Raw genomic sequence first — 27,284 nt, 5'->3', positions numbered from 1 at the left:
GACAAGAGAAGCAACAAGATATGTCCTCAAATGAATTTGGAGCTCAAACCAACAAAGGGATTGCTTCTCGTAGGTTACCACCAGCTTTGGAGTTCACGGTTTCTCTCACTCATCCAGCATCAAATGGAGTTAGGGCAGGGCCAGGATAAATCACACAAGGGTTCGCTTTCATCTCTCCCAAGATCTCAATTATTGAAAATCTGAGTTGCTGTAGCACGAGCCACCGGGTAACGCTGGCTTTGTTGTTCTGTCCTTTCTTTTGATATGAAACAGTTTCAGTGGTTATGTGTTGTTGAATTACCATAATTGAATCTTGTGAGTTAGTATGGTATGACACTACACCTTCAAAAGTGTATGTAACTCTTTGTTCTCAAGCTGTATGGTTTTCTCCCTTGCTGGATTCACCACTTGGCCCCCTACCGCTGCTTTCCTTTACAAAGTATTGGAAAGGAGTTCTCTTGGGTATGGTGTGCACTCCCAATTTGATCCAGATATCCAAGTATTCTAGCTGTATCTGAACATCATGTTAGAGGTTAGTGTGCTTATAGAAGCTTGTGCTAGTGGTGTTACTGCTGGGATCAATTGTTAGGGAAATGACCTTACTACCCTCATGAAGTTTAGATGATCACAAACACATACTAAAATAACTAGCGATTTAATTTTGGGTTAAGCTAAGCACCAAAAACACCATACAAAGAAGATATAGACATCATGGTATGAGATCTCGCTTATGTTAGGCCTCGAGACAAGATCTCATGAGAGACCTCTGAAAACCGACGACTTGACCGAGACCTCAAGTCGAGATCTCGGTCCACCCAGTTCACTTAAATCCCACCTCTCAAAAGAGACATGTCTCACTCGACCTATCTCGCTCTCTCTCGTTGTCTCTCCTCTGAAACCCCCTTTTTTGCACCCTTCTTTGCTGGATTGATGCCGGATATTCACTTGCAACAAGTTTTAGCACATCTACAACAACAACAGAAGATAACAAAAAGCTAACTTCAAGGAGATCTTCAACCAAGGTGACATTTTCATTTGATTTTTTCAAATATTATATTCTAGAGTAGGTCTTTGAGTGTAGATTAAATTTATGTTCAACATCTAGTTCTTATCTACACTTTTATGGGGAAAAAATTAATTTTTAAATTTTTTGGATTTTAAAAATACATTTTCTAAGAAATTAAAAGATGTTGAAAAATACTTAGGTTATGAAACTCATTCTAATATATTAGACTCCATTGGAAGGGTTACAACCTCATGGAGTCAAAAAAAAAAATTCATGCTTGTTGCTAACTTTTTTTCAATTTTCAGATTTAATAAATTCATCAAAATAACTACAAAAATAAATAAATAAATGATGCTTATGTTTATTTTGAAAATGTAACCATGTTCGTATGAGCATGTTATGTATGTGTTCTTAGAACAAAGTGTGTGTGTTTTTGTTTTGTAAGTTATCTTTATGTGTTTAATTTTCAATAAATTAATCTACTGATATCTGGGAATGTTTATTTATGTTAGACAATGTGTATCAGTTTAAATGGCTAGTAGTGGAAGTGGCACAGACTGGGGCACGAGCCATTGCTTGGCAACACAGTGAGGCACTGACCGCCAATAAAAAGAAATCAAAATGCAAGAATAGTCTGAAGGTGTTGAATTCTGGTGGTGCAGATTGAATCAACACTTGGTGGGAGGATACGAAGATGTTGCAAAGTGTGGGAAGGTGCCATAAAAAGTACAGCAAGCCATTGCAAGAAATCTAAAAGAGGGTATGGCTTCCACTGTGATGTTCGGTGAATAGTATGCCGAGGGCTTCGATTTCACTCGTTGAATAATGCATTTCCTTTGCAAAACTTGTATCTGGCTGGAACAGGTGGTAGAGCGGGTAAGACAATAGAGGGAGTTTGAGGAGGCAATCTTACAGAGGACCTTCATGGATGTTGATGAGGAGTTGGATGACAAGGAAGCCATGAGGAGTATGGGTTTGGATTCAACAGCCGAGTGGAGAGAGATGAAGGCTGCAGTTGAAGCTAGCAGGCAGTCCTTCCATTTTGAAACTATGAGGCAATATGAGCAGGCTAGAAGAGCAGGGAGATCTAGGTCAAAGTCGGCAGCTCCATCTAGTTTTCAGGAGGGAGATGAGAGGAGGAAGACCAGACATGGGAGGGCATGCTTACAGTAGAGTGGATCCTACACTTTAGCAAGACCCACCACATTTAGGTAGCAGGACACCTTCCAACGAACCATCCCTCACATGTTTTGTGGAGGCAGTTGGGAGGATCAGCCTACGGAGGCAATCAACAAGTTCATGTACTACAACAACATTGCAACTAATGTAGCCAACACTCCATACTACCCACAGATGATTGATGTAGTAGCTAGGGCAGGTGTATGGGTCAGAGTGCCAATCCTATAGAACCTGATGCACAAATACTTATCTAAGGTGAAGAAGGAGGTGGAGGACTGCATTGATACACTAAGGCCATGATAGCAGACATACAGTCTCACTGTGATGGTTCATGGATGGACTGGTCTTACTAAATAGTCCATCATTAATTTCATGGTGAACTGGGTAGGACAGTGTTTCTGAAGTCTGTGGACGCATCTGACAAAATAAAGGATGCTAACTACCTGTACAAGCTTCTGAGGCAGGTGGTCCTTGAGGTAGGGGCAAGCAACGTTATCCAAGTTGTCATGGACAATGGTGCTAACTTCAAGAAAGTCGGGGAAACGCTGATGAATAACAAAAGCAGCAAGATTCACCTCTTCTAGACACCATGTGTAGCACATTCCACTGACCTTAACTCTTAAGTGGGATTTCCTTTATAGATTAGGATGCCACCACATTAATCACAACCGTTGAAATATAAATAAAAATAAAAAGATCTAATGGACTCTAATTGACATGCGCTGGTTATAAGGAACTAAGGACTCAAGGACTCTTAATTTAAACTGGACGTCCTAACTGACTGAAACTCTTTAACAAATTAAAAATAAATTATGAAAAACAAACCAGCAACTACATTAGGGTTAAAGTGACCAAAATACCCCTCCTAGAGGGTTTGGCCAGCCCTAGAGGGCCCACTTTAGGGTTCAGCCAAGGGGGGTCAACCCTGTTCACATCATTACTGTCCTTCCTTCAAAAAGCTAATTCATGGCCATTTCCCATGTTATGGTGGGCAAGCCTGCATTTTTTAAGGTTTATCTACTATTTCTGGTTCGAACACAGTATCTCATAAAGGTCCACAAAGTATAGAGCTGTCCAGCAGATTTGGGACTTTTCCTCAATTGATGCTAGAACATCAATGCCTTTGGCCACCCAATTAGCTTGTACTTTATTAAGGTCTTTCCTTCTCTTTTGCAGGTCCTTCCACCTCAAACATGGTCTTGCAAGTTGTAGGTCATTTTGGTTGTTCTACCTGCTCTTCTCTTTCTTTGGAGACGGATTTTTTATTCATTTAAAAGACAGAAGAACAGACAATATAAAGATTAGATCAGATACTTTTGCACAACCTCAATGTCCAGTTAAATGTCCTAATTTTAATGACAGCACCAAGACTAGAATAATGACAGAAGTTTCAGAGGATGGCATCAATGCCTGCTATGTTTTTTGGGGAAAACAAATAAACAGAAATCAATGAACAGTGAGAACATAAAATGAGTAGCCAAGCTGAGATGCTAATACTGAAGATAAAGATAAGATGAGTTTACAAATATAAAAATCCCGTGGGAACCAAGAGCACATTATCAAAAAGAAGGTAAAACATAGGAAGCCAAGTTAAAAACCATGGTCATGTGCAACAATTGTCAGCAACTAGTGTGTAGGTTGGCCAATTAAAAGCCACTAGAAGAATAAAGGAAGAAAAAGATGTATACTGAGAGAAACAAGATATCATATCAAAAGCTTATCCTCGGAAAAGGGTATCGCCTTAGAATGGAATGAGAAAACTACTTCTTGATCATACAGAAATACATGATACTTTACAGACTACTTATATAGCAGTATAGCACATATAAATGATACCACTATCAGTTTTATCAGCCAAACTGGCACCAACTACAACAAATAAAGTCAGTTCAAAAACATAAAAAGGTTATACAAAGATCCAATGAGCTTTTAGTTGCCATGTGTTTCTAAAATTTCCAACTGGTAGCTTGAGCACTTACCATGTCCAGGAATGAGGGACCCAGAGTCCTTGACACCAGCATCACGTTTAATCATTGACTCGATAAGATCACCAAAAAGAGATCCCACAAAATTCAAGAATCCAAAAGCTGCAGCACTGATGATTATTTGGAAAGTATTCAAACACCATCATCACACGGCCCCCAAGAAAATTAAAAAATAAGAAGTTAGTTTAGGAGCATGTCCTACTGGGAATATGAAACAGAATAATTAAAAATTCTGTGATAGATCAAAAGTATAACTAAACAGGAATAGCCCCTGGTCAATATGACAGCAAACTAATCACTATGCCTCACTAGTCCCCATGAAAGTGGTGATAAAACTAAAAGTTGAAGCAATCAAATGAAATGACTTGCTTCAATCAAATTCTAGTCCACGGTCAAAACTACGATGTGAGTACATGTTCGCTTATGTGTGTTAAAAATAAAAAAGAATCGGACGTGGCATCCAATGTCCATAAACAAAAATATCTAAACAAACATAAATGTATGAAATTATTATGCTTTACTCTTACCATAAATGTATGGAACTATTATATTTTATGTCAAACGTTGGAGCAAAAATTATGTTTTTACTAGATCAGTCTAGAAGTTGCAGATTAGACTTGGTCTAATATTGGTCAAGATCCTTGTATTTATTTTAGGAAAGAAACATATGGGTCAGATATGATTTTATTTGTTTCTAGATTACTTCCCTAGTAATCTAGATTGATGTAACCAGTTTAGGAAACTTTTCCTAAACTGAAGATTATGGAATGACTTTTTACAAGGGAAGAGGGGTAGGGCTGCAATCTTACAAGCTCCCTCTCTTCTTGTAATAGCCATGCTTAATACTACTTCTATCGTGACTTGTGGTGCAGCCAATGGTTAAAAGTATTGATTAATTATAGTAGGTCTAGGTTTCAAATCTTAAAAGTGTGCAATAATTATATATTGGTGTTTTTATTAAGATCCTTTCACTAAAAAAAATACAATGATTAATAAAATGACTCCTAGGCAAAATAGGAAATTGGAAATATGAAAAAGAGAGAGAAGTCATGGAGTTTTTAGGGAAGGAAAAAAGTAAAGTAAAAACAAAAATGAAAAAGAAATCCTGGATGGACTAGGAAAAGGAAAGGAAGAAATTATAAAAAGGGGGTGGGGGAGGTGTAACCCTAAGGCATGAACTAAGGAAGGAAAAAGGAGAGAGAGAGAGAGAAAGAGAGAGAATAAAGAATAAAGAAAAAAGTAAAGTAAAGAGAAGGACACATGAAGAGGACAAAGGAGAAAAAGATTCGATTTGACCGGTACATTTTGTGTTCTCCTTCCTTCCTTTGTGAAACCATAATAACATGAAACCGTAATAACATAAGACCTCATTTGCGGGTTTCTTCTATCAATGGGGATAAACCTAGATAGTTGTTCCATAATCCCTCTGGGATGATGGCTGAACCTTATGAATTACGATGGCCAAAAGCTCTGACATTTAATTTCAACCCATGACCTAAATAGAAATTTAAAAGGGAATATTTGATGACCCTAGAATTAATCCCATATGACCATAGGGAAGATTTGATGTGAAATTATTGTTTTTCTATTAGACTTTTGAAATTGACAAAAACATAACTTCTTATATTCTCGATAAGTTAGGGTTTGACCTTTTGTCGATTGTGGACTGAATATGTTGAATCTTGTGAGAACGGATATATATCCTAATCCACTTTGAGTTTTGACTGGAAGCTTTTTATGCACAGAGGATTCATAGATGAACCATCATACTAAATTTGGGACCATTCTGATTATCTCTTCTGATAGGATATTAAAATACAAGAATTTAAACTAATGGACTGAATATGCTATCTGAACCCAAATTTTGCAGATTCATATTTGACACTCTATAATGAGTTTTAATCTGAAATTTTCAGGGTAGGTTCATAATTAAACCTATATTCTGTAATAAATCAGGTAAAAGTAATAAAAATTGTGAGTAGGTTCTATTCTGAAGAGGAGTATTTTGAGACAATCCCTCTCCATCTGACGTAGCTAGTGCTAGTGAGTGATAGAGAGGCTTCCTAATTGAAGTAGGAATCCCCTTTAAGCTCCTAATTAGAGTAGGACTCCTCTTTAAAACTCCTACTTTGAGTATGTTTTTGTTTTCTTATCTTTTTGGTTTTATATTCTGTATTAGACTAATTTCCTAACCAGTCTAGGATTAGTTTTTCTATGCCTACTTGTTTTTGTATTTCTTTTCCTACTCAAAGTAGGACTTAACTCAGATTGTAAACTCTAAATACCCCATTGGGGCCTATGCATAAATCACAATTTTTTGAGTAATAAACTCTTCTACTTACAACAATCATGATTTGTGAACTAAAAAACTACAAGCACCTAGGGGTGCCAAGAAGAACAAAGTGAAACAAATTTACACTTTCCACATATTTTATCAAAAAAAAGCTCATAAAGTATTCATTAGGCAAGATTTTTCAAAGGCAAGGAAAATTTGACCATGCAAAGAAAGGAACAGTTATTACCTCAGTAAAGACGTTGGCCAGTGCAAAACTTTTGATAATATGAGTACAGTGGCTATACAGCCACCCAAGCCTGCCATAGCTCCTTCCCATGTCTTCTTTGGGCTAATGTTAGTAAGTGGTGTCCGACCAAATATCTGTGCAAAGTAAGTTTATTCCAGAACTTAGGGTGTACCACCCACACATTTATAGTTCAGAATTTCTTTGCAAATATTTTAACTGTATGATAGAGTTCCTAGCAAACAAGTCAAAACTAGCAAAGTCTTCTGCAAACTTGGCTTTTTAAGCTCTAACAAGGATCATCATGCATTTAGTTGAGCTGCACAATGCCATATTGTTCCTTATGCTTTAAAAAGGATGTATGCAAAAACCCAGATAACAAAGAAAAAGAAAACCATGAAAACAGGGTTGAAACCAAGGGATCAAGATTTCCTGGGAAATTTTCCAGGTTTCAACCGAGATGGTCAAAATTTCAACCTCATCTCAGTTGCAAGGCTGGTCAAAACCAGCCTCAAAATCAAGATTTTGATCCTTGGTCCTAACTGCATCGCTACCGCCATGACGTGTCATTAAATAGATTGTATTCTCTTACAGTCTTATGGACCTAAGTAACTTTTCGGTCATGAAATGGAACCACACACAAAAAAAAAGAACCCAAACTTTCGTAAGGTTTTCTCTAACAGTTAAGGTTATGAACAATGACACTAAGAATAAAGAGCAAATTGCTCCAACATCCCAAAATAGAGACCTTAATGCACTTGCACCCCTTTTTAAGTTTTAAAAAAACATCTGTCCTCTTTTTTACTAGAATTGTTAGTCTTAGAGAAAAAATGACCATTATACCCTCACACAAAAGAGTCGAGTTAAGACTAAATAAAAAAAAAACCACTATACCCTATTCTTTTTTCAGTTGCAGGTTTTACTTTTTCTTGTCTTCTTCCATTACTCAAATCTCGGGGGAAATTGCAGCAAAGCATAAAATATTTACCATAACAAACAAAAAATGGCTTCCTTTTTCTCATAGAATCTTGAAGAACACAAGTGAAGGGAAGGAGGATTAGGCAAAATAAGGGAAGATGAAACAAATTGAGAAAACTAGAGAAACTCAGCCAGAGCAGAAACTAGTAGAGTTGTGGTTGGCATGGTGGGAGATCTCGCTCGTGATGGAGGGCGAGAGCAGCGAGTTGGGATATCTCACTCGAGATCTCGCCATATCTCGCTATATCTCGCCATATCTCGTCATGGATCTCGCTGGAACTCTCAATTTTCACCTTTTTTTGTGGATTTTGGCTGAATTTTCACTTGCAACCACTCTTAGCACATCTACAACAAGGAAGATCAATCATTCTTTACTTGTCTTATGAATTTATGATTTAATGACTTATATAGAACTTCTAATGGTTGTATAATTATTTTATTCTTGAAAATTGAGATTTTGATACTCATATGGATGGAATTTTGATAACATTTAAGTTAGTTGATGCATTTGATATACTTGCTTTTCATTTATATGCCTTAAAGGTTCTATATTACATGTTGTATAACATTGCATTCCCTAATCCTACTACATTTCGGTTTCACACTATGGGTAGACTTAGAAATCATACATAGGGTTATTTCTAACAAATCCAAGGCCACCAACGTGTTTAAAAGGCCTTAAATAAGCTAAATACCAAGTTTCAACTCAATTAGGACCCTAAAACCCACCGAGATGGGCCACCGAGTTGACGCCAAAAAGTTGTATATCTTGACCGAGATCTCACCCAGATGGTCGAGATCTCTCTTTTTCAAGGTGGCGAGATCTCGAGAGAGAGAGAGATTTGTTGGCACCGATTAGAGTTCTTCAGGAGTGAGAGAAGAACAATAGATTCTCCTCTTTGTTTCCATGAGGTTGCCTCTCTCTCAGTTTCACCGTGCTACTTCCCTACTTTCTTCACTCTCTGCTACTTGCATCTTTGCTGGCCCCATCATGTGCTATTCTTTTTGTGGCTCCCTCGTTCTTCTTCTTCATTTTCTTTATCCTGTTATTCATATTTTTCTGGACACAACTGCATCCAAGAGAAACAAAGTGTCTTCCCTTAACCCCGATCTTCTATGATTTCAGATTTATAAAGTCGCTTCTCACCGTAAGGGCGATCCCTTCTTTGGAAGGTTGTAATCAATATCTAGGTGGAGTGAAAATTACATTTAACTTTCAGATCTGATAACCATTTCTCTGTTGGAGCCTATTTCATTATTCTCAAAACAAAATTTCATTTGCTGGTTCAAGGTTTTATGGGTTGGAATCAATAAAGATTCACATATCAATCCGTCCCAGGAACTCATCTAAAGTGTGATCAAAACCCCAGAAATTTGAACCTTAACACCACTGGTATTGTGAAGACCAAGCCTATAATGAGGTTGGTGTTAAATATATACACCAGGCCTTGTCTCAGTGGCTTCTGTCTAAAGCATTGGAATAACTTTGCTGTTCACTGGTAAAATCAGTAATGTTCTTTCAGAATTCAGCTAACATTCATCTGATTTTACTCAGTGGGTATGTTAAGATGAGCAAAATGAAGAAGACAACCAGGTATAGAAGAGTATTCAGGTAATCTCCAAGCATCCAAAGGGTACTCTTGAGATTTAAAAAGATAATGAAGGCTTAACGGCACTCAGTAACAGAATGGACCAATGCGTCCATTTAAAGTCTAACTTTGGGGTATCTTTGCCTTTCAAAGATAAAGTAGGGTGTTTAATAGCCTCTATTTTGGGGTGCCGAAGCAATTTGCTCATAAATAAATAGAGTATAAACCTAGGTGGTCTCATGATAACATAACAAAAGGGAGCCTGTTGTTCACTATGGAATCTGCCAAGCGAGAAAGACTGTTGATGAGTTGATTACAAGAAAATTAAAACCATTGCATTTTTAAATCTGACAAATTTACAAGTCCAGAATAAACTAGTTCGTCACCATAGTATGCTACTGTGAATCTTGTAGCTGATTTTATAACAGGAAAGGTACAAGCCCAAATTCTCACCAAGACAAAAACCAAGGTCTTGCGCCAGATCATCATAGGATGTTTATGGTTTGGCAATAAATAGCCAGGTGTCTCAGGTTCAGGATCAGGATGCAACTAAGAGAACATCAAGGTCAAAACCAGCCTGATACACCGATCAAAACATCCATCTCATATAAAATATTGGAGAAGTCCTAAACCATTAGATGGTAAACAGTCATATGACAAGGAAATAGTTGACTAAGGACCCCTTCCTAATCCTCTGAACATACCATGACTCCTATAAGCCCCACTCTGAAGACACATCCATACCCACAAGAACATTTTTTTCGCACACTAAGTAACAGAGTGTTAACAAAGAACTTCATTCATTTCTTGAATTTTTTAACAGAAACTGGCCAGAATTCTACATGACAGATAAGAGGGACGACATTTTAGGTCATTGCACTTTCATTAATCACACACTCCTCTTTGATGAACAGTAATATAAATAGAAAAACATCAAAAATTTTAGAAGGAAAGGAAAGCAGAGGAAAAATCTATTTCCGATTGAGTTGATCAACAAAAAGTTTGAGTGATATTCTATATATAAACTTTTTGAGTGATAAGCCTATCCAGCAATGTTAAAGATGGTATACCTTTCCACCTAAAAAAGCATATGTATCAGCTGCAATAATGCTGCTAACAGAAATCAAGGTTGCCACAAGACCCACAGTCCAATGTGCTCGGCCACCAAGAAGAATAGGCCATAATGTTCCTAGTTCTGCCAAACATAAACTGGTTAAGAACCAACTTCAGTGAATGCACAAAATTAACCCCAGCAGAACAGAAATACATAAAGGTAGACACGATAATCTAAATAAAAGATGGACATAGTCATAGAAAACTTAATCACAAATGGAAAGCTGTGGCACTATATATGTTGTCAACCTCATGGAAAAAGGAGGTTTTCAACATGGATACACAAATGAAAGAAATATCAGGTTAAATTAGTTTTTTTTTTAAATATGTTTTTTGCCCTTTTTTATAAATTCATATACATTTGATGTGCTCCTGATTCCTGAACTGAAATTCCAAATCTTTATCTAAAATCATTTTCCTTCATGACCATCTAACAGTTTGATCCTAATGAATCTTCTTGAAACCACAAACAACTAGCTATTGACATACAAATGTTTTCTTATTGTCTATTTCTTTAGGTGATCAAGATTTGATTTCTCCTGGGTTTTGACCAATTACATCAGCTAATGAGCTAATCAACACTAGGGAGGAAAAAGCTTTACTATCCTAAGCCCATGCCCATGCCTTATCAGGCTTTGCAGAAGCTTTCTTTCAAGTTCCATGTGATTGTAATATAACTTAATGTTGTCTTGAATTCTCCCTTCAACCCCATGGCAGACCCTTACCATTTCTCTAGAACACCAGCCCCATCTGATTTCTTTACCACAAAACCTTTTCCCCTCCAACATGTCTTTTCATCCTAATTAAGTTTTCTGAATTTGATAAAGTACTTGTCCTCACTTTTGCGGAGGTCTTTACTTGAGTTCCCTCCACAAATAAGGTTCCTTTTATTGGTGGACAGGGAGGATGTCTTGATTAATTGGAGTAGGAAACGAGAAAACAAAAACAGAACCAATTCTGCTTGATTTTGTCACAGCAAAACAAGTTGCATGCTAGAACTAGAAGTGACCCAGAAATGCATACTAGCATAGTAGCGTTAGAGCCTATTTCATACTTCCACAAGAACCTCCTAGCTTAAAAATGAAATTGAAAGATAGAATTCAGGTTATAGAGTCAAACATAGTCGTCAAGGTGGCAATTTGACTTCCAGGCACTCTGGTCTACCTGGCCACCTTGCTCCCCTAATCAGTGTTGCCTTGTATCTTAACCCTCTCCACTGTCTTGGTTCATCTAGGTGCCATGACAACTATGGAGCCAATATAGTTAATCAAACATGAAAACCAGAGAGCTTTCATGTTCAAACCTCAAAAGCTTAGTCATTAAACTAGGAACTTACAGTTTTATCTTAGACATCACAATTAGAGTAAGGTTAAGAAACGAGAATGTAATATACAATTACTTGATATTAATATTATCTTCCAATGGAAATATGGAATAATCATTAAGTACAAGCTTTGATAGCTAGTTATCTGAACCAGTTATTGGCTCATACTGCATAAGCAAATAGATATCAAAAGCAGTGGTGAAATCTGTCACCATCTTTGGTATAACTGATTTTTCATTAAGGAATCTTCTTCAGGAAATATTTAACATTCATTTGACTCTTACAGTAATCGAATAAAGGACCTTAATCCCACTTTCACACCCTATAAGTTCTGATGATTGCTGAAGCTCTTGTTGTCAGTAGTTGTGGCAAATTAATTACTCAGAAACTCAAATAAGCATCATCCAACTACTAGGGGTTAGTTGATAAATAAACTATAAAATACACAAAAGAATGTTTAGAAAATGCCCACATGGACCACGAAACTGCACTAATTTTTTATGATAACAAACAGCTGGCATTCAACAACCACATTTCAAGTACCTCGTGTTTTGTAGCATCCAGATGTAGAGAATAAAGAGAAGAACATTTTAACTAACGAAACAGTGCAAGTCAAGCAATCCAAGACTTGGGAGGAATTGTAGACAAAGAAAGAAACGCAAGTCAAGGCAAGAAGCAGCTCAAGACTTAAGTTATAAAGCAAAGACAAGAAGAAGCTCCAAGAGTTGGAGTCATGAAGATACTCGGTGCACCATAGTTTTCAACGCACCTCCTAGGCATCCAAGCAGTTCCATAGGGAATTTGGCAATTGTCACCTTATTGCAGGTGTCTTGCACCTCTTTTGTTGGTAGCAGACCTACTACTGGCTCTTACTTACGCCAAATATCAAGGATACATTACTTAAGATATTATTCATAAGCATGCCAGCAACCCCCTATTTAAAAACTCAACAAAAATAATTTAAAAAAAAAAGTTCCAAAAAGATTAAAAAGAAAAAAGTCACCCCCCCAAGTCCAGGAACAAGAACTAGACTTTTGATGCTAAGTGAAATTTTCAACTTTTTAGGGATGAAGCCTTTCTCCAACCTAAAAATTTTATAAAACTTAATATGGCAATACATTGCTAAAAAAACAGAAGTGAAGTAAAATCACCGAATAAATTTTGGTCGAAACCTAAATTTTGACCCAAGAAAATGCCAAAATTTTCATGTTTCAACAGAAATTTCAGTTGAAACATGACTTTTTCCTGAAGTTTTGAACTTTAGTCTCGAGTCTTATATGGACTTAAAATGATCTGGATTCTTGCCTCCTACGTATTTCAAGCATAATAAACACAATGGAACTACTAGTTTACCATAAAAACCATTGGAAAAGTTAACATTCAAGTATATAGTATAGATGAGAAGAACCGAGAATATTACCAAGTACAAGTTTGTCTAATACATGTCTCCCTCTTCCCTCTGCATCCCATACTAAGCATAATACATGTCCCATGACATATGCTCCATATAGTTGCCAACAACTGCACCTCTATATGTGGCCTCATCTACGTGCCTAAGGTGTCTTGATGGCGGGAAGTTGGGAATCTCCAGATAATGAACTGATTCAACTGTTGATGGAAGGGCTAGTGGTGGCTATGGTATAGAGTGGAAGATCTGCTCAACAAACGAAGAACCACTCTAGTCATCGGCAGGGTTAGGGGCACCATAAGCTCCATAGTGATAATAAGGTCCTAGTAGCCGACTCCAATAGGTGAGAGTGGGAGGGACACCACAAGCTCTATAAACTCCATGACCATAAGGTTCCATTGGTGGCTAACTCTAAGTCTAATAGCCGGGAGGGACACCATAAGGTTCATAAATTGACCCAGAGTAGAACCAACACTCTGCATAGCAATATCATATGACTAGGACTCTGCGGGCCTATGCCATCCGGATCCTCTAGAGGTGGAGTCTCTAGAATCACCTATGCTCGTCAATCTCATAGAGCCCACCAAGTTCTCCGCATCAGCTGGATGGTAAGACCCATATCGTGTCCTCCGTGCCAATTTCCAAAAATTAATTTTAACTTCATATAATTATAGATCAACACTCTAGACTAAACATACTTTAATTTGAAAGCAATCTAAGTTGATTTTAGGCATAAACAAAACAAAAATAAAAAATGGAGAACTTTGTTCACTCAACTTGTTTGATTCTCAAAAACCTAACAATGGAGGAGCAAGAGTGGAGTTGGAATGCAAAGGAGTTGTTAAAATCAACTTAAATGAGGGTAGAAACCAAAAGAAATCAGAGAAAAATGGTAAGGGGTCAAAATTGGAAGGGGCAGAACTTGGGAAATTTCACAGGTTACGCTTGAAAATGATCATTTTTATAACATGGGTGGCACAACCATGTTCAACGGAGAGCTATAAATGCTCCCGTACGGAGAAGTGATATAATCCATATTGAAGGAACTAGAAGAGCTAGGGGTAGACCTAAGATAACCTTAGGAGAAGTGGTGAGAAATGATATGTATAGCTTAGGCCTTGTATCTAGCATGGCCTCGAATAGAACTGATTGGAGGGCAAGAATCCATGTAGCCGACCCCATTTAGTTGGGGCAAGGCTTATTGTTGTTGTTGTTGTTGTTTGGTTGAAAGATATAACTGAAACGATATGACTTCAACAAAATATTTGAGATTCCGTCTCTTTTTCAAAAATACAGTAATGTCAACCGAAATTTCAACTGTTTAGGTCGAAATATATACCACGAGTAAAATATTGATTTATTTTGACACCTAAGAAATTTTCATTCAGACGGAGTTTTACCGATAATAATGGTCCTATATAAGGCATAGGCCCAAGTGGACCTAGGGGTACACTTGAGTCAAGTACACTATTACATATATTCTTCCTAATGCCCCTTGTCCTTTAGTGCCGTAGCAGTTGTAGCATATTGGCTTCTGAATCTGTAGAAAAACAGAGAAAAGAGGGATCTGAAGAAGAAGAAGAAAAAGAAGAGCAGAGAACTGAGAAGAAGAGAAATTGAGGAGGATGATTGGAGCCTCACTTTTGTTGTGAGATCCTCCAAGAAGAATGTTGTTTATTTATAGACTAATACTAAAGAATTACAACCAAAATAGAGACCAAACACGAGTTCTATACCAACTTAAAAAAAAAGATTAATATTTAGTATTTTTCATATCTAAATGATTTAAAATATTTATGAAATACATATAAGTATCTTAAAAAGCTCCACAACATGCTCCAAAAATTACATACATGCTTCCACTAATACTCTTCTACTTTTAAATTTAAAACAGAAATTAATTATTTTTGAATATTTAAATACTTTTAAATTATTTAAATATCTTTCAATAATAAAAAAATAATTAACAACAAAAAATTTGATTCAACACCATCACAGCAATAGTGTCTCACATACATTAATTTGAAGCTCATACATATACATCTTTAGCAATATATATAATTTACAAAATAATTTTTAATAACAGAAAAATAAAGAAAATACTAGGAAGAACCAAAAATTATTTTTGACACCACAAATTCATAGATCAAAACTCTAACTAGACATACTTTAATTTGAAAGAAATCTAAGTTGATTTGAACCATAAACAAAACAAAAATAAAAAATGGAAAACTTTGTTAACTCTCCTTGTTTGCTTCTCAAAAACCCAACAATGAAAGAGCAAGATTGGAGAAGGAATGCAAAGGAGTTGCTAAAATGAGGTAAAATGAGGGTAGAATGCAAGAAAAATGAGAAAAAATGGAGTTTAGGGTCGAAATCTCCACTAGTGATATTGCTCGAAACTAGTGAACCTGCATTGTTTCACAAGTTCCACTCGAAATGGTTTAATTTTATAACTGGAAGTGTAACGTTTCGACCCAATACAAAATTTCATGTCGTTTCAACTGAAATTTCGTATCGTTTCTATCAAAACAAACCACTTCGACCAAAAAATTTAAATTTCGTTTCGGTTTCAAAAAATGCAAGAATTTCGCTCAAAATTTTGACAATTTCAAGCGCAATTTTTTCCATGCTTCTTATCTCATCAACGAAAATCCTCTAAAAACATGGAGTAAGATGCAGCCTCCCCCTCAACCGCGAGCCAAAAGAAACTTCAAAACAGTGTGCTTTTAAGTGTAGTAGACAATATCAGAGAAGTAATAGCTTGGAATCATAGGGATTTATACAACCTACATGTCACAACCATTCGATCTTAGGCCCACGAGTCAAGCTTGGGAGGGCCACACATGGGTTAGTCCAAAGAAGGTTACTAATGGACTAAGCCTAGACCATACTCTAGAATGATCCAAGTCCTTGTAAATATCTTGTATCTAGAACTCTCCTAGAAGGTTCTCCACCATTAGATGGAGGACACGTATAAATAATCCTAGCCATTCGTTGTACACTAGTTCACCTATAAATAGGGGTGAGTCTCATTTGTAGAAACCATTAAGCAAGTGATCAAGCACTTGAGTCTAAGAGTTCTCAAGCAATACAAGTATTCTTTCTCTCAAGTTCTCTTCAAGCTCTTTCCTACTCACTCTAGTTGGATTAAGAGCTGACTTAGTATGAATTGTGAGCTAAGTGCCGGGGCAGTTGGCTTAGTCGAGGACTAAAGCCGTGACATACAGCTCCAACACCATGTAAATTAGAGAATGTAGAAGAGAGAAAGAGAGAAGCGAAGCCATGATTCTGTTGGAGCTTCACTGCAAATGTTGTGAAGAATCCAGTGTTGTGAAGACTCCAACCTAATACTTCTTTAATTACTTATTTATACTTTATAGATGAAAATACAAGTAGCTTTTAACTAGGTAAAATAAAACAGACTGAATCTAGGATTTGGCATTATAGATCCAACTTAAATCAAGAGTTCAAACTAATCCCAATCCCATCGAGAGGCGCTAATTCTTGATGGATATTTCTGGACTATTTTGCCCCTTTAACACTTATAAAGCAGCTTAGTCAACCACAACAGGCCACGGATTTTTAAGTTCTTCCACACTTCTACTTTGAGCCCATCTGGACCATAGGCCTCGGCTATTTTTTGTATTTCTTAGAGCCTTTTTCACTTAGAAACCTAAATCCATGCAGGGACAAATAACCAAGTGAGCTCAATTTCAAGCTCTATTCTGAAACTCATTGTAGGGACAAACTATATAAAAACAAGAAACCCAGCTTAGAAAGGAAATACTCAATAAGGATTAGTCTCCTACATATCTTCCAATTATTACTAAAATTCCCCAATATAAAAGGTTATAAGACATTCAAAATAAATATATACTTCTAATATGCTACTAAACCAGAACAAGGGTGGGACCCAGCTCACCTTAGCCTGGATTGCCAGACTGGTCAAGCTGGTTCAACCATGAATCTGCATCAAGGTTTTACACGTAAACTATTTAAACCTGCAAATATTTTGTGCTTATAAATATTATACACTGTAAACCTGCAGGAACAATGCTTCACCAAGACTGCAAGAAATAACAGAGACTACTTGAGTTTACCTATATGAAAATGATGCACAGGATTGGAGTGGGGGTATTGTGCATGATAATTTACCAGTATTTAATGCTGGAACTGCTAAACCACACCGAAGCTTAACCCAGAAACATGGAAGATAACCACAATAGAATAACCCAAAAATGGCACTACTCAGCTGAGCAAAATTAGGGTTTCCCCTCTGTAAAAGCAATGCCATTGCAACCACAAAAGCAGCTGAAGTCACAGAAACGTCTATTTGACCAAAATACCTGACCATTGATTGGCAAAGCTAATCAGTAAAAAACCAAAAATGCAGACAAAAGAATTTATTTTACTTGAGGAAAAGAAAGAACAGAATAATGTCTGTGAAACTAAAATACTATGACTGAGAATTCACCTAGCAACCTAATGGCATTAAAAAGGAAAAAAAATTATGCCTAAACAAAACAAGGAGCAAAAGAGCTGCAAAACCAATCAACCGCCAGAATAACTGATAACAGTTCACAGACATAGGTTGTAATAAAAAAAGATGAAGAATCAGCCAATCACTAGGTTCAAAAAGATGAGTTTAGCACAATGGTTATGAATGCAATTATGGAAAGAGAATAAATGAATGTGCTCCACTCATCATCATGTACCTTAATTTACATCACTCAGTAAACTGTACCTTAATCAAGTCTAGATTTTACAGGGAAAAAAAACAAGAAAGTAAGCACTTCAAGAATTTTTTTCAAAAATCTGGAGTCAAAAAGTGAATGGAGAAAGGACTATATTGATTAATGTAATCACCATTGCCAAATACATTAATTTTTTATATGGAACTCTCCCTTTATTGGGTACAAAAACAATTGCATTTGACGAGAATTTGATAACATTGGCTAACTTCTAGTGTGAGAGTCAACCTCAAACCATGGAAACCAGCAGAAGATTGACTAAAGCTGATCAATAGTTCAATACCACAATGAAGACTAACATAAATAGCTAGAACTTTTTTGTGCTTCTTCTTTTCCCCTGTTACATGAGAAAGAAGGACACAAAAGGAAAAGTAGAAAAATTGATAGATAGGAGCAAGGGGATGGGAGTCACATCTCAACTTTGAGTCTCTCGCACACAGCTATCTTAGCTGTTGAACATGGATTTCACTCCATAGCTGAGGTCACCAGGCCACAAATTTGATTTCTTAAAGTCTAATCTTCTATTTCAATAAAAGGGCCAAGTTGTAGCTCAGCTAAAGCTTTACATATAGAAAGTCTCAAAAAGAGAACTTCTAAATAAAGCCTAAACAACTAAAATAGAAACTTCTCGTAAACATCAAAATAGAAACTCCTAAAATAGTTAATAAAATGGAAAAAGAGACTACCTAAGATCCTATTACTATGAAACAAGATTAATTTTCTAAAACTGAAAACAGAAACCTAACTATCCAAGGATTAGGATAGAATCTTTCTCCACTGATGGGTCTACAAAATCTTCTCAAAACCATTCCAGCCAAGGTAAATGTTGGTTGCAACACTGTTCACGTGAACAGTGACTTGAGCAGCACAACCTGGTTCTAGGGTTAGGTTTCTTGAAATATTTCCCACAAATATAGGGTTAGCCCAGAATCAATCCTCTTAAAAACCAGCAAAGCAATTATCAAATCAGGATGGATGGATAATTTTGTTAAATATGGGTTGGGTTGTTATGGGTTGTCAACAAGAAGAAGATAAATCTGGGATCTACATAGAGAAGGTTTTGAGTAAGATTTGGTTTTAACAATACTAAATGGATTAGTATGGGAAGGATTAGCATTTTAAAATATCCTTGTGGGATGATCTTGAGATACCCAAAATCAATATGGGTTGTAACAAGGAAATACAGGATGTGTTAAGGATTCCTAGGAAGCCTGCGGTTGTGTATGGGGGGGGCTTAGGGATGATAAAAAAGGAATGGATAAAGAGATGGGGAGGTTTCTTGGTAAGTTCTTGGGCAACCTTTCTTGATCTTTCTCTTTCTTTTCTTTTCTTTCTTTTTTTCTTTCTTTTCTTTCTGTTTTTCAGATTTGCCGCAAAAATTAGAAAGGGAAAGAAAGGGGGCTGAGCAAGAAACAAAGGGGAGGGCTGCCGCTAGGGTTAGGGAAGGGTGGGGGTGTTGTCGCAGAGGTAGGGGAAGGGTGTGGGGAGGATTGCAGTGGGTGGATTTTCATGTTGGCAGCAAATCCAAGGTCGTCCATGCCTTTTCTCACTACTTCAACAAAATTTCATTATGACCTTTTTGTTCTTCTAACCATGGTGGGAGATCTCGGAGATATCTCAGTTTTTTCATAAACCGAGATGAGATAGAAATCGAGTTCTACGAAATGGGATATGTCGCTTGAGATCTTGCCATATCTCGCTGGAACTCTCAATTTTCGCTAGATTTTTTGCGGATTTCAGCTGGATTTTCACTTGCAACTACTCTTAGCACATCTACAACATCAAAGGAAGATCAATCATTCTCTACTTGTCTATGAACTTATGTGTTAATGACTTATATAGAGCTTCTAATGTTTGTATAAATTTATCATTATATTCTTGAAAGTCAAGATTGTGCTATTCATATTGATGGGATTTTGATGACATTTAAGTTATTTGATGTATTTGATACACTTGTTTTTCATTTATATGTTTTAACGGTTTTATATTACAAGTTGTATAACTTTGTATTCCCTAATCCTACAGCATTTCGGTTTCACACTATGGATAGACTTACAAATCATACTTACGGTTGTTTTCTCACAAATCCAAGGCCACCAGTGTGTTCAAAAGGCCTTAAATAAACTAAATACCAAGTTTCAGCCCAACCGGGACCCTAAAACCCACTGAGATGGGCCACCAAGTTGACACAAAAAAAGTGGCATATCTCAACCGAGATCTCGCCATCTCGGTCAAGATCTCGGTTTTTCAGGGTGGCAAGATCTTGCTCAAGAGCAAGATCTTCTACCATGCTTCTAACCCTTCAGAGTATCACATGTCACTCTTCTTCTGGGGCATTGGTGATCATCAAGTCTTCAAATAGTAAATCTAAGAAAAAATTACGTGTGGATCCTCTTAGGCAATGTTGGTATAGTTTTTGTTTTGATTTTTTGTCAAATAAATGTTTTTTATAGTATTTGGTACAATTTGTATACCAATTCTATTTATGAAGAGCTGAAAAAAAAAACTGAAAACAGGTTGAGAGCTGTTTTTATTTTTTCTATGAAAATCAGTTTCAATTGTTTTTGCAGTGGTCTTTAAAACGCATGTGCTTTAATGTGTAGAAGAAAGACTAAAATGGTAAATCCATGATCTTTTTCTTTAAATCGTCCAAGTCTTATTTCCTGTTGGGGTTTCCCCCGTTAAACCACCGGAGACCCTCGCTACCCTCTCCTTCCAATCCTCAAGTTCAACAGCATCTGCAGGCTTTCCCTTTTCCTGGAGCATCTCAGATTGTCTACTCAGCAAATAACCTAGTGGGAATCCTAGTTTTGCCCAACATTGTTCCTACCTCTGCAACTTCTTCTTCTTTTTTTCTTTTTCTTTTTTTTTTTTTTTTTTTTTTTTTTTTAGCGGGGGTGAAATCGCCTCTGCAACTTCAACCCCTCCCTATTGGCGTCTAGCAAATTTTGTTTATTGATGGATCAAATGGAAGGTGGCTTAATATGAGAGAGTGAAATTGTTCACAGTTTTTTGTCTAGTATTTTGAAGGCCCAATCTATTTTATTTAGGAACCCATTAGTTCTCTAATTGCAGGATGAATTGGTGATTCCAACCTGATATAGAACCATCTAGATTGGCTGCTTGTCAAAGTCTAGATTAACTACCAAATTCATATGCTGGGTACCCATTTGGAATCTTCACAATGAGAAGCATGTGTTTTTACTAGTTTACTCATGCAAGTCTATCATCCTTTGAATTGATTTTCTTCATTATCTTTATCATTTTCTCCAAGAATTTCTCTGTCTAGCAGGTGGATTTCTTATATTGTTGCTGCACACAACATCTACTTGGTCTCCCACTTGCAATACATGTGCAGCCTCACCAATGGCAAAAACAAAGTCCAACAACCATGGCCTCAGGGTCCTTCACAATGCCTCATGTCCAGTGTGTAACTCACATCACAATTGTTGTAAACCTTACCACTTTCCTAATTGTTCATATTCAAACTCTCCAATAGCAAATCTCCTACCAAAGTACAAAGAAACAATCTCCTACTATCAGTGAAAAAACTCTTGATATATTCAACAAATAGAGATATCCTCAAAGTCTGAACCTAAAAGCCCAACATTTCCTTCCCACCCAATCTCTGCCAATTATGCCAAGAAGGACAACCAGAGGTTGCTCGCTGCCTCTTTGACACCATTTCCCAACCCAACACCGTGCTTTAGAACTTGACCATTATTGGGTTCATCAACAATGGCATGCCCACTATAAGCCCTTCGGTTCTATGTCCAAATGAAGAAGTGTCACAACACCAAGATCTCATTCATACACTTATTCTTCCATGCTTAAAGCGTGTGTTGAAACTCAACAATTGAAAATTGAATCTGTACAATGTCAGATTCTTCATTCTCATACAAATCCAAGTAGAATTGTTAATAATTCTCTTCTGAATACATACTCTAATTGTTTGAATTCATCTTTTCAACTACAAAAGGACAAAAGTGGAGGTGGATTTTCCAAATTTCCTCAATCTGAAGTTATACAGATTATTGTTTGAGGGGTTTTTCCAATACAAGTTTTAGAACCTATAGTAAATTATTTTTATACAAAAGTATACCAAACGTATTTTTTAACTATAAAATCTATCTTATCAATTAGTTACCAACCATTTTTTGCATTTTGACCCAAAATGATTTTTTTCCACTGATTTCTGAAAAATAGGTAAAAGTCAAAAATGGAATCCATGCCAAAGAGAGCCTTGTGAGACCCAAACTATTGTTGGGTCCCATTAATGCAATAACATCTAGGTCCAAACCAACCAACAACATCTCCAACCGGTAACCTGATTCGAATTTCAAACCTATAAGGACCAAAATACCCCAACTTGTTTAATAAATATGATATGACTAAGATACCCACATACCCTATCGTCATCAACCATATAAGTGGGTGAAGGGATTCTGGAACCACCGCTAGAAACCACCCCACAAAAGAGGGGGGGAAAAGAACCACCACCACCGCCAAACACCCCCCCCCCATACCAAAACCCTAGATTTGAAATCAAAATCAGGTTGTCAGACTCTAAACCTCTATGTATCAATCCAGAGAGCTGCAAAGGAGAGAGAGAGAGAACATGAATTTCATACACCATTTGAACTGCTTCAAAGAGTGATCAACCAAATCGAAGGTAACCTAGCTCTCTTTTTCTCTCACACATATCTCGTTCAATGTGGATGTCTGTTTGGATGCCGTAATGAACCATTATTTTTGGAATGTCAAACCTGAACATGTCTCTACCGCTTCATTCCCTGACTTGCTTCCTTTTCGTGCCCTAAATATCATCTTTCAACACTGGTGTATACTTTGAAGATTCAACCTACAAAATGGGTTCACTAGGAGATAGAGAAAAGAAACCAAAGCTTTAAACCCACCATTTTAAATTGATTTGAACTAGAGCAATCTGATCTGAAACCTGCAACAGGAAAGCTTCTAGAATTAAATCGATTTGAACTAATTCCAAGAGCATATTCTGTTGTGAAAATCCCGAAGGCAAGAATTTTAAAAAAAAAAAAAATGGAGATTTTTTTTTCCCACAGGCAAGAACCCCCATTTTTCTCCTTTGTGGGGTGGTTTCCAGCAGAGTGAAGGAAGAAGATCCCTTCACCCACCTATATGGTTGATACCCATAGGTCTAAAAGGACCCATGCGTATATTTTTCTAAATCTAACTATTCTCTGAACTCCAATACCATCAGAGATTATTAACAATATAAGTGATGAGATCTGTTTCTGGAGGCAGCATAGGGCCTAGCTACTTTCCCCAAACCCTACAGCTCCTATCCACACCAGGGGTATTTTGATAATTTTTCCAATTTCATGGTGTCCTAGATCTGAGTCCCACTGAGTCTATTTGTTGCCTGGACCCTAGATCTAATTTTATTTTCTCATTTGGATTAATATTTTGTGAGTTATTGCAGAGTCCTTGTCTAGGATTGTTTCCTAATTATGTTGGGATCCCATAGTTTGAGTTTATTTTTTATTAAGACTCCATAACTGCTCATAGAATCCTAATTGGATCTCTCTAGAGTAAGTTATGATACAGTCCATTTTTATGTGAGAAATTGTTAGTCAAGTCAAAGTCCTAAACAAAATTAAAAAATCATTTTGAAGCTAATTAGGTTTGCTAGTTTGATTCTTATTTTGTCTCTTTTGAGGCTATAAATAAAGCCTCCTTACTCTGTAATTGACAAGTTGAATTGATTGATTAAATCTCTAAGTTTGAAGGACAAGTCATTGGCTTCCTTGGGAGGGCCGCTATTAGAGTGAGTAAACAGCCACTGTCTTCAAGCTCAACAACTTTCAGCGATCATTCAACAATACTAGCAACAATTCAACAATACCAGCAATCTTTTTCCATCTACAAGTAAGTACTACATCCCTAGCCCCTTCGTTAGCCTTCCTCTTCTTCCCCACTTTTGGACTTTTCTAGAGACCCAAATTTCAAGGTCAAATCTACACCAATCTAACCACTAGATCTGTCCCAAACTAAAAGAACCTCATCCCCCGACCGTAGTGATCTTAGATCCCAATTTGACCCATTCTGACCGTCCAATTTCAGAATATAATTATTTTCTTGAATTTTCATACTTCCCAAGACCCTAAAACAAGAAGCTTAATGTCTTTCAATTTAGCCATCCAAACCCCCACCCCCCAAACCAAACTTGGGGAATCACATCCCTATATTATTACCTACAATCCTTCCAAGTTTCAACCCATTCTGACCCTATCGACCCAAGCTTCCATCTCAAGGAAGTTACTCATATCCCCATGGGATGGTTTCAATATCTTTCACATATTGTACCATAAAACACGAACCTAAGCTTTTCCCCTAGGAAATCATCTTTCACAACCCATATCACAAAGGAACCCCATGTCTCTAAATTCCCAAAACCCTAGAAATCTTAACCCTAAATTTAAAAACCATAAGTGATAGAATTTACCCATAACCAACCCATTCCCTTCAACAGTAGGGCATAAACCCTAATTGACTGTTGATTCTATTGAAGAGGATCCTCAAGTAAGCCTAAATCTAGGGCAATGTCCCTACAGGCTAAACCCTAGAGTTGGTTCACATTAATAAGAAATGATTACTGTGATGGCATTTTCAATAAATCATGGTAGTACAGGGGAGGAAATTAAAACTACTTGAAGTAACCCTGGTTAAATTGCTTATAGTGCCAATATAAGCAACAAAAGAATTGTAATAACAACTTCTTTATTATGTCACCAGGTTTGGAGGCTTTACCCAACAAAAAAAAAAAGGACTGGAGGCAGCAAAGGACATAAAAACAAACAGAGAAAACGTACCAATAGAACTTACAACGTCAATATCGGCATGAAAGTACAGATAACATAGCAAACCCGTGAAAGATATCGAGGAGGGGGTGTCATTCCCTTCGCAATTCCACGACTTCTGACGAGTTCAAAATACTCACGTGCACCCATGAAAACAGCAGCAGCAATGGCAATCGTGAAAACCCAACCTCCTGCTAGCACAACCCCACCAGCGCATACTCCAATCCCAATCCCAAAAACGATCCTTTTCTTCAACTGACTCCCTCTCTTCTGTGGAGCCTCAGAAAGTAAGCTATTATCAATTTTTCCCGAAAAGGGGCCTTTGTCAACTTGCTACACCATAACCCATTTCAGAATTCCATTCTTGAAGAGTTAAAGATACAGAGATGTACTAAACCATAATTAAAAAAATAATAATAATAAAGAAAAAGAAAAGAAGAACTGAAACCAATAGTTAACAAAATGGAAATTGAAGTAAACAGAGAAAGCTTATCTGTGAAACTCACCGGAGATAATTCTTTGGCTTCTCCTTCGTCGATTTGATTAGTATCAGCTTTGGATACAGCAGCGAGTCTATGACAATCTCTGTACACGCTACTAACTCTCCGGTCACAACGAACCCGAAAATGGGCTCTGTGTCCATTACAAATTAATCTTAGTTTCAACTTCGAAGCGGATTGAGCAAATGCCGGGATCTTTGATGACAGGACATAATGGCAAGGGCAAAGCGAAGGGATTGAAAGGGGAATGACTTTGAAACAACCAGTTTCGACATAAGAGGCCATCATATATTTATTTCTGGATTAAGGTTGAAGATGAAGAAGGGGCATTTTCAAAGGCTTTGAAGAGGGCAGATTCTGAATTTTATCGTCTGCAGAGATATCTTGCCATTACTGTCGTGTCATTTTTGTGACGCTACCATACAAGATTCCAAACCATGCCACTTTTGCCTATGATTCCAAGTCTTTTTAACTGTAGTCTGTAACCCACTCTGTAGCTTTATCAAACGGCTGCAGTTTGTCCCAATTTGACACTCAATTTCAACAGTCCAACTGTGGATGCAAGAAAAGGAAAGTTTACCCCCAAAAACAGAAGAAAAAAAATGAAAAACAAGAAAGAAAAAGATATAACACTAGATTGGATCAGTTTTGGTGAGTGTCAGACCAGTGCTGTGATGTGCGCTTTAGAACCCTCTATTTTCCTCTGAAATGAGTGGTCGCAAACTTGCACTTGCAACCTCCGAAAAGAATTAAAAAAGTTCTACCAAAAAAAAAATTTTAAAAGAGAGAGAGAAAGATTAATGAGTGGTATAAATTTGACGTCATAGTCAGCCCCAGTTTTTCTTTTCTGTTTTTAGTTATTTGGTTATTATATGGGCTATGGCCTCGGAATGAGAAGGATGGGGGAGAGAGAGAGGAGTCTGGGGAGATGAACACCATCACTTCACTTCACTTTTCTCCTCCTCTTTCTCTCGCCTCAAGAATTTCTAATGAGTACTCCTGTTCTAATTAATGACACTACAAACACCACCTTATGTCATCCATTTATTCCTGAAGAGATAAAAAATGTCCTCTTCCAAATGAAAGGTGATAAGGCACTTGGATTTGATGGATTACCTGTCAGATTTTTTCAAAAAAATTGAGATACAGTTAGTTAGGACTTAATTAGAGGCATTCAACATTTCTTCTCTGGAGGCTACATGCTCTGAAGTCTAAATAAAATCATCATCACCTTGATTCCAAAAAAAAACAAATCCACAAGAGGTCTCACATCTTGGACTTATTAGCTTATGCACAATACTATACAAGATTATTGCAAAGTGCTTGACTAATCGTCTTAAACCCATTTTATGGTCCATCATTAATCAAACTCAAAGCGCCTTTGTATTGGGCCGCGCAATCTCCAATAACATATACCTAGTTCATGAATACTTTCATTTCATTAAAGAAATCTCAATCAAGATCAAGGTATATGGCTATCAAGTTGGATTTATGCAAAGCCTATGATAAGCTTGAATGGTCATTTATTAAGCATACCATGAAAATATTTGGATTTGCTAATCAATGGATACAATAGATCATGCAATGCATAACCACAGTGGAATACCAAATCAAAGTTAATGGAGATCTAACCCAATGTATCACCCCCCCCCCAAACGAGGAATTCGTTAAGGATGCCCTCTTAGCCCATATATTTTCATTCTCTGCCAGGCAACCTTCACCCAAAGACTTATATCCAATCAAGGAATTCCTCATCTTCCGGGCATTAAGTTAGCTCCCAAGCTCCAATGATCAATCATCTCTTCTTTGCTGATGATAGCATGCTATTCTCCCTAGCCTCAATTGAAAATGCGTCATTAATCAATGTGCTTCTCCAGGATTATGAACTAGTATTCGGCCTACACGTCAATCCTTCAAAATCAGCTGTAGTTTTTAGTCATAGAACCCCCCGGGATCTTCGCACTAATATCATATCCACCCAGGATATTTGTGAAGCTCCATCCCATGGCATTTACCTTGGCTTGCCCTCTTCAGTTGGGAGATAAAAAACACAAACTTTTGCTTTCATCATAGATAGGTTAAGAAGAAAG

General features: G+C 37.0%; 1 protein-coding gene across 3 annotated transcripts in view; it reads right to left on the bottom strand.

Moving 5' to 3' along the window:
- Window positions 1-25,927, bottom strand: part of LOC149029528 (phosphatidate cytidylyltransferase 4, chloroplastic-like) — a 38,852-nt gene extending 12,925 nt beyond the window's left edge. The window contains exons 1-7 of one of the 3 annotated variants that reach the window (XM_089141928.1): window positions 25,859-25,927; window positions 25,201-25,746; window positions 24,720-25,027; window positions 17,260-17,450; window positions 10,327-10,451; window positions 6,693-6,826; window positions 4,165-4,280 (exon numbers count right to left, since the gene is read on the bottom strand). In XM_089141928.1, coding sequence (XP_088998054.1) covers window positions 4,165-4,280; window positions 6,693-6,826; window positions 10,327-10,451; window positions 17,260-17,450; window positions 24,720-25,027; window positions 25,201-25,482 — 1,156 coding nt within the window. In that variant the 5' untranslated portion in view covers window positions 25,483-25,746; window positions 25,859-25,927. The other 2 variants (XM_089141930.1, XM_089141931.1) reach the window with 2 other exon arrangements.
- Between the last annotated feature and the right edge of the window lie 1,357 nt (window positions 25,928-27,284).

Source organism: Hakea prostrata, chromosome 1 (genome assembly GCF_041222555.1).
Source record: "Hakea prostrata isolate BN-2017 chromosome 1, UWA_Hpros_2, whole genome shotgun sequence".
In the NCBI taxonomy this organism is placed as follows: Eukaryota; Viridiplantae; Streptophyta; class Magnoliopsida; order Proteales; family Proteaceae; genus Hakea; species Hakea prostrata.
This window is presented reverse-complemented; position numbering and strand designations above follow the sequence as displayed.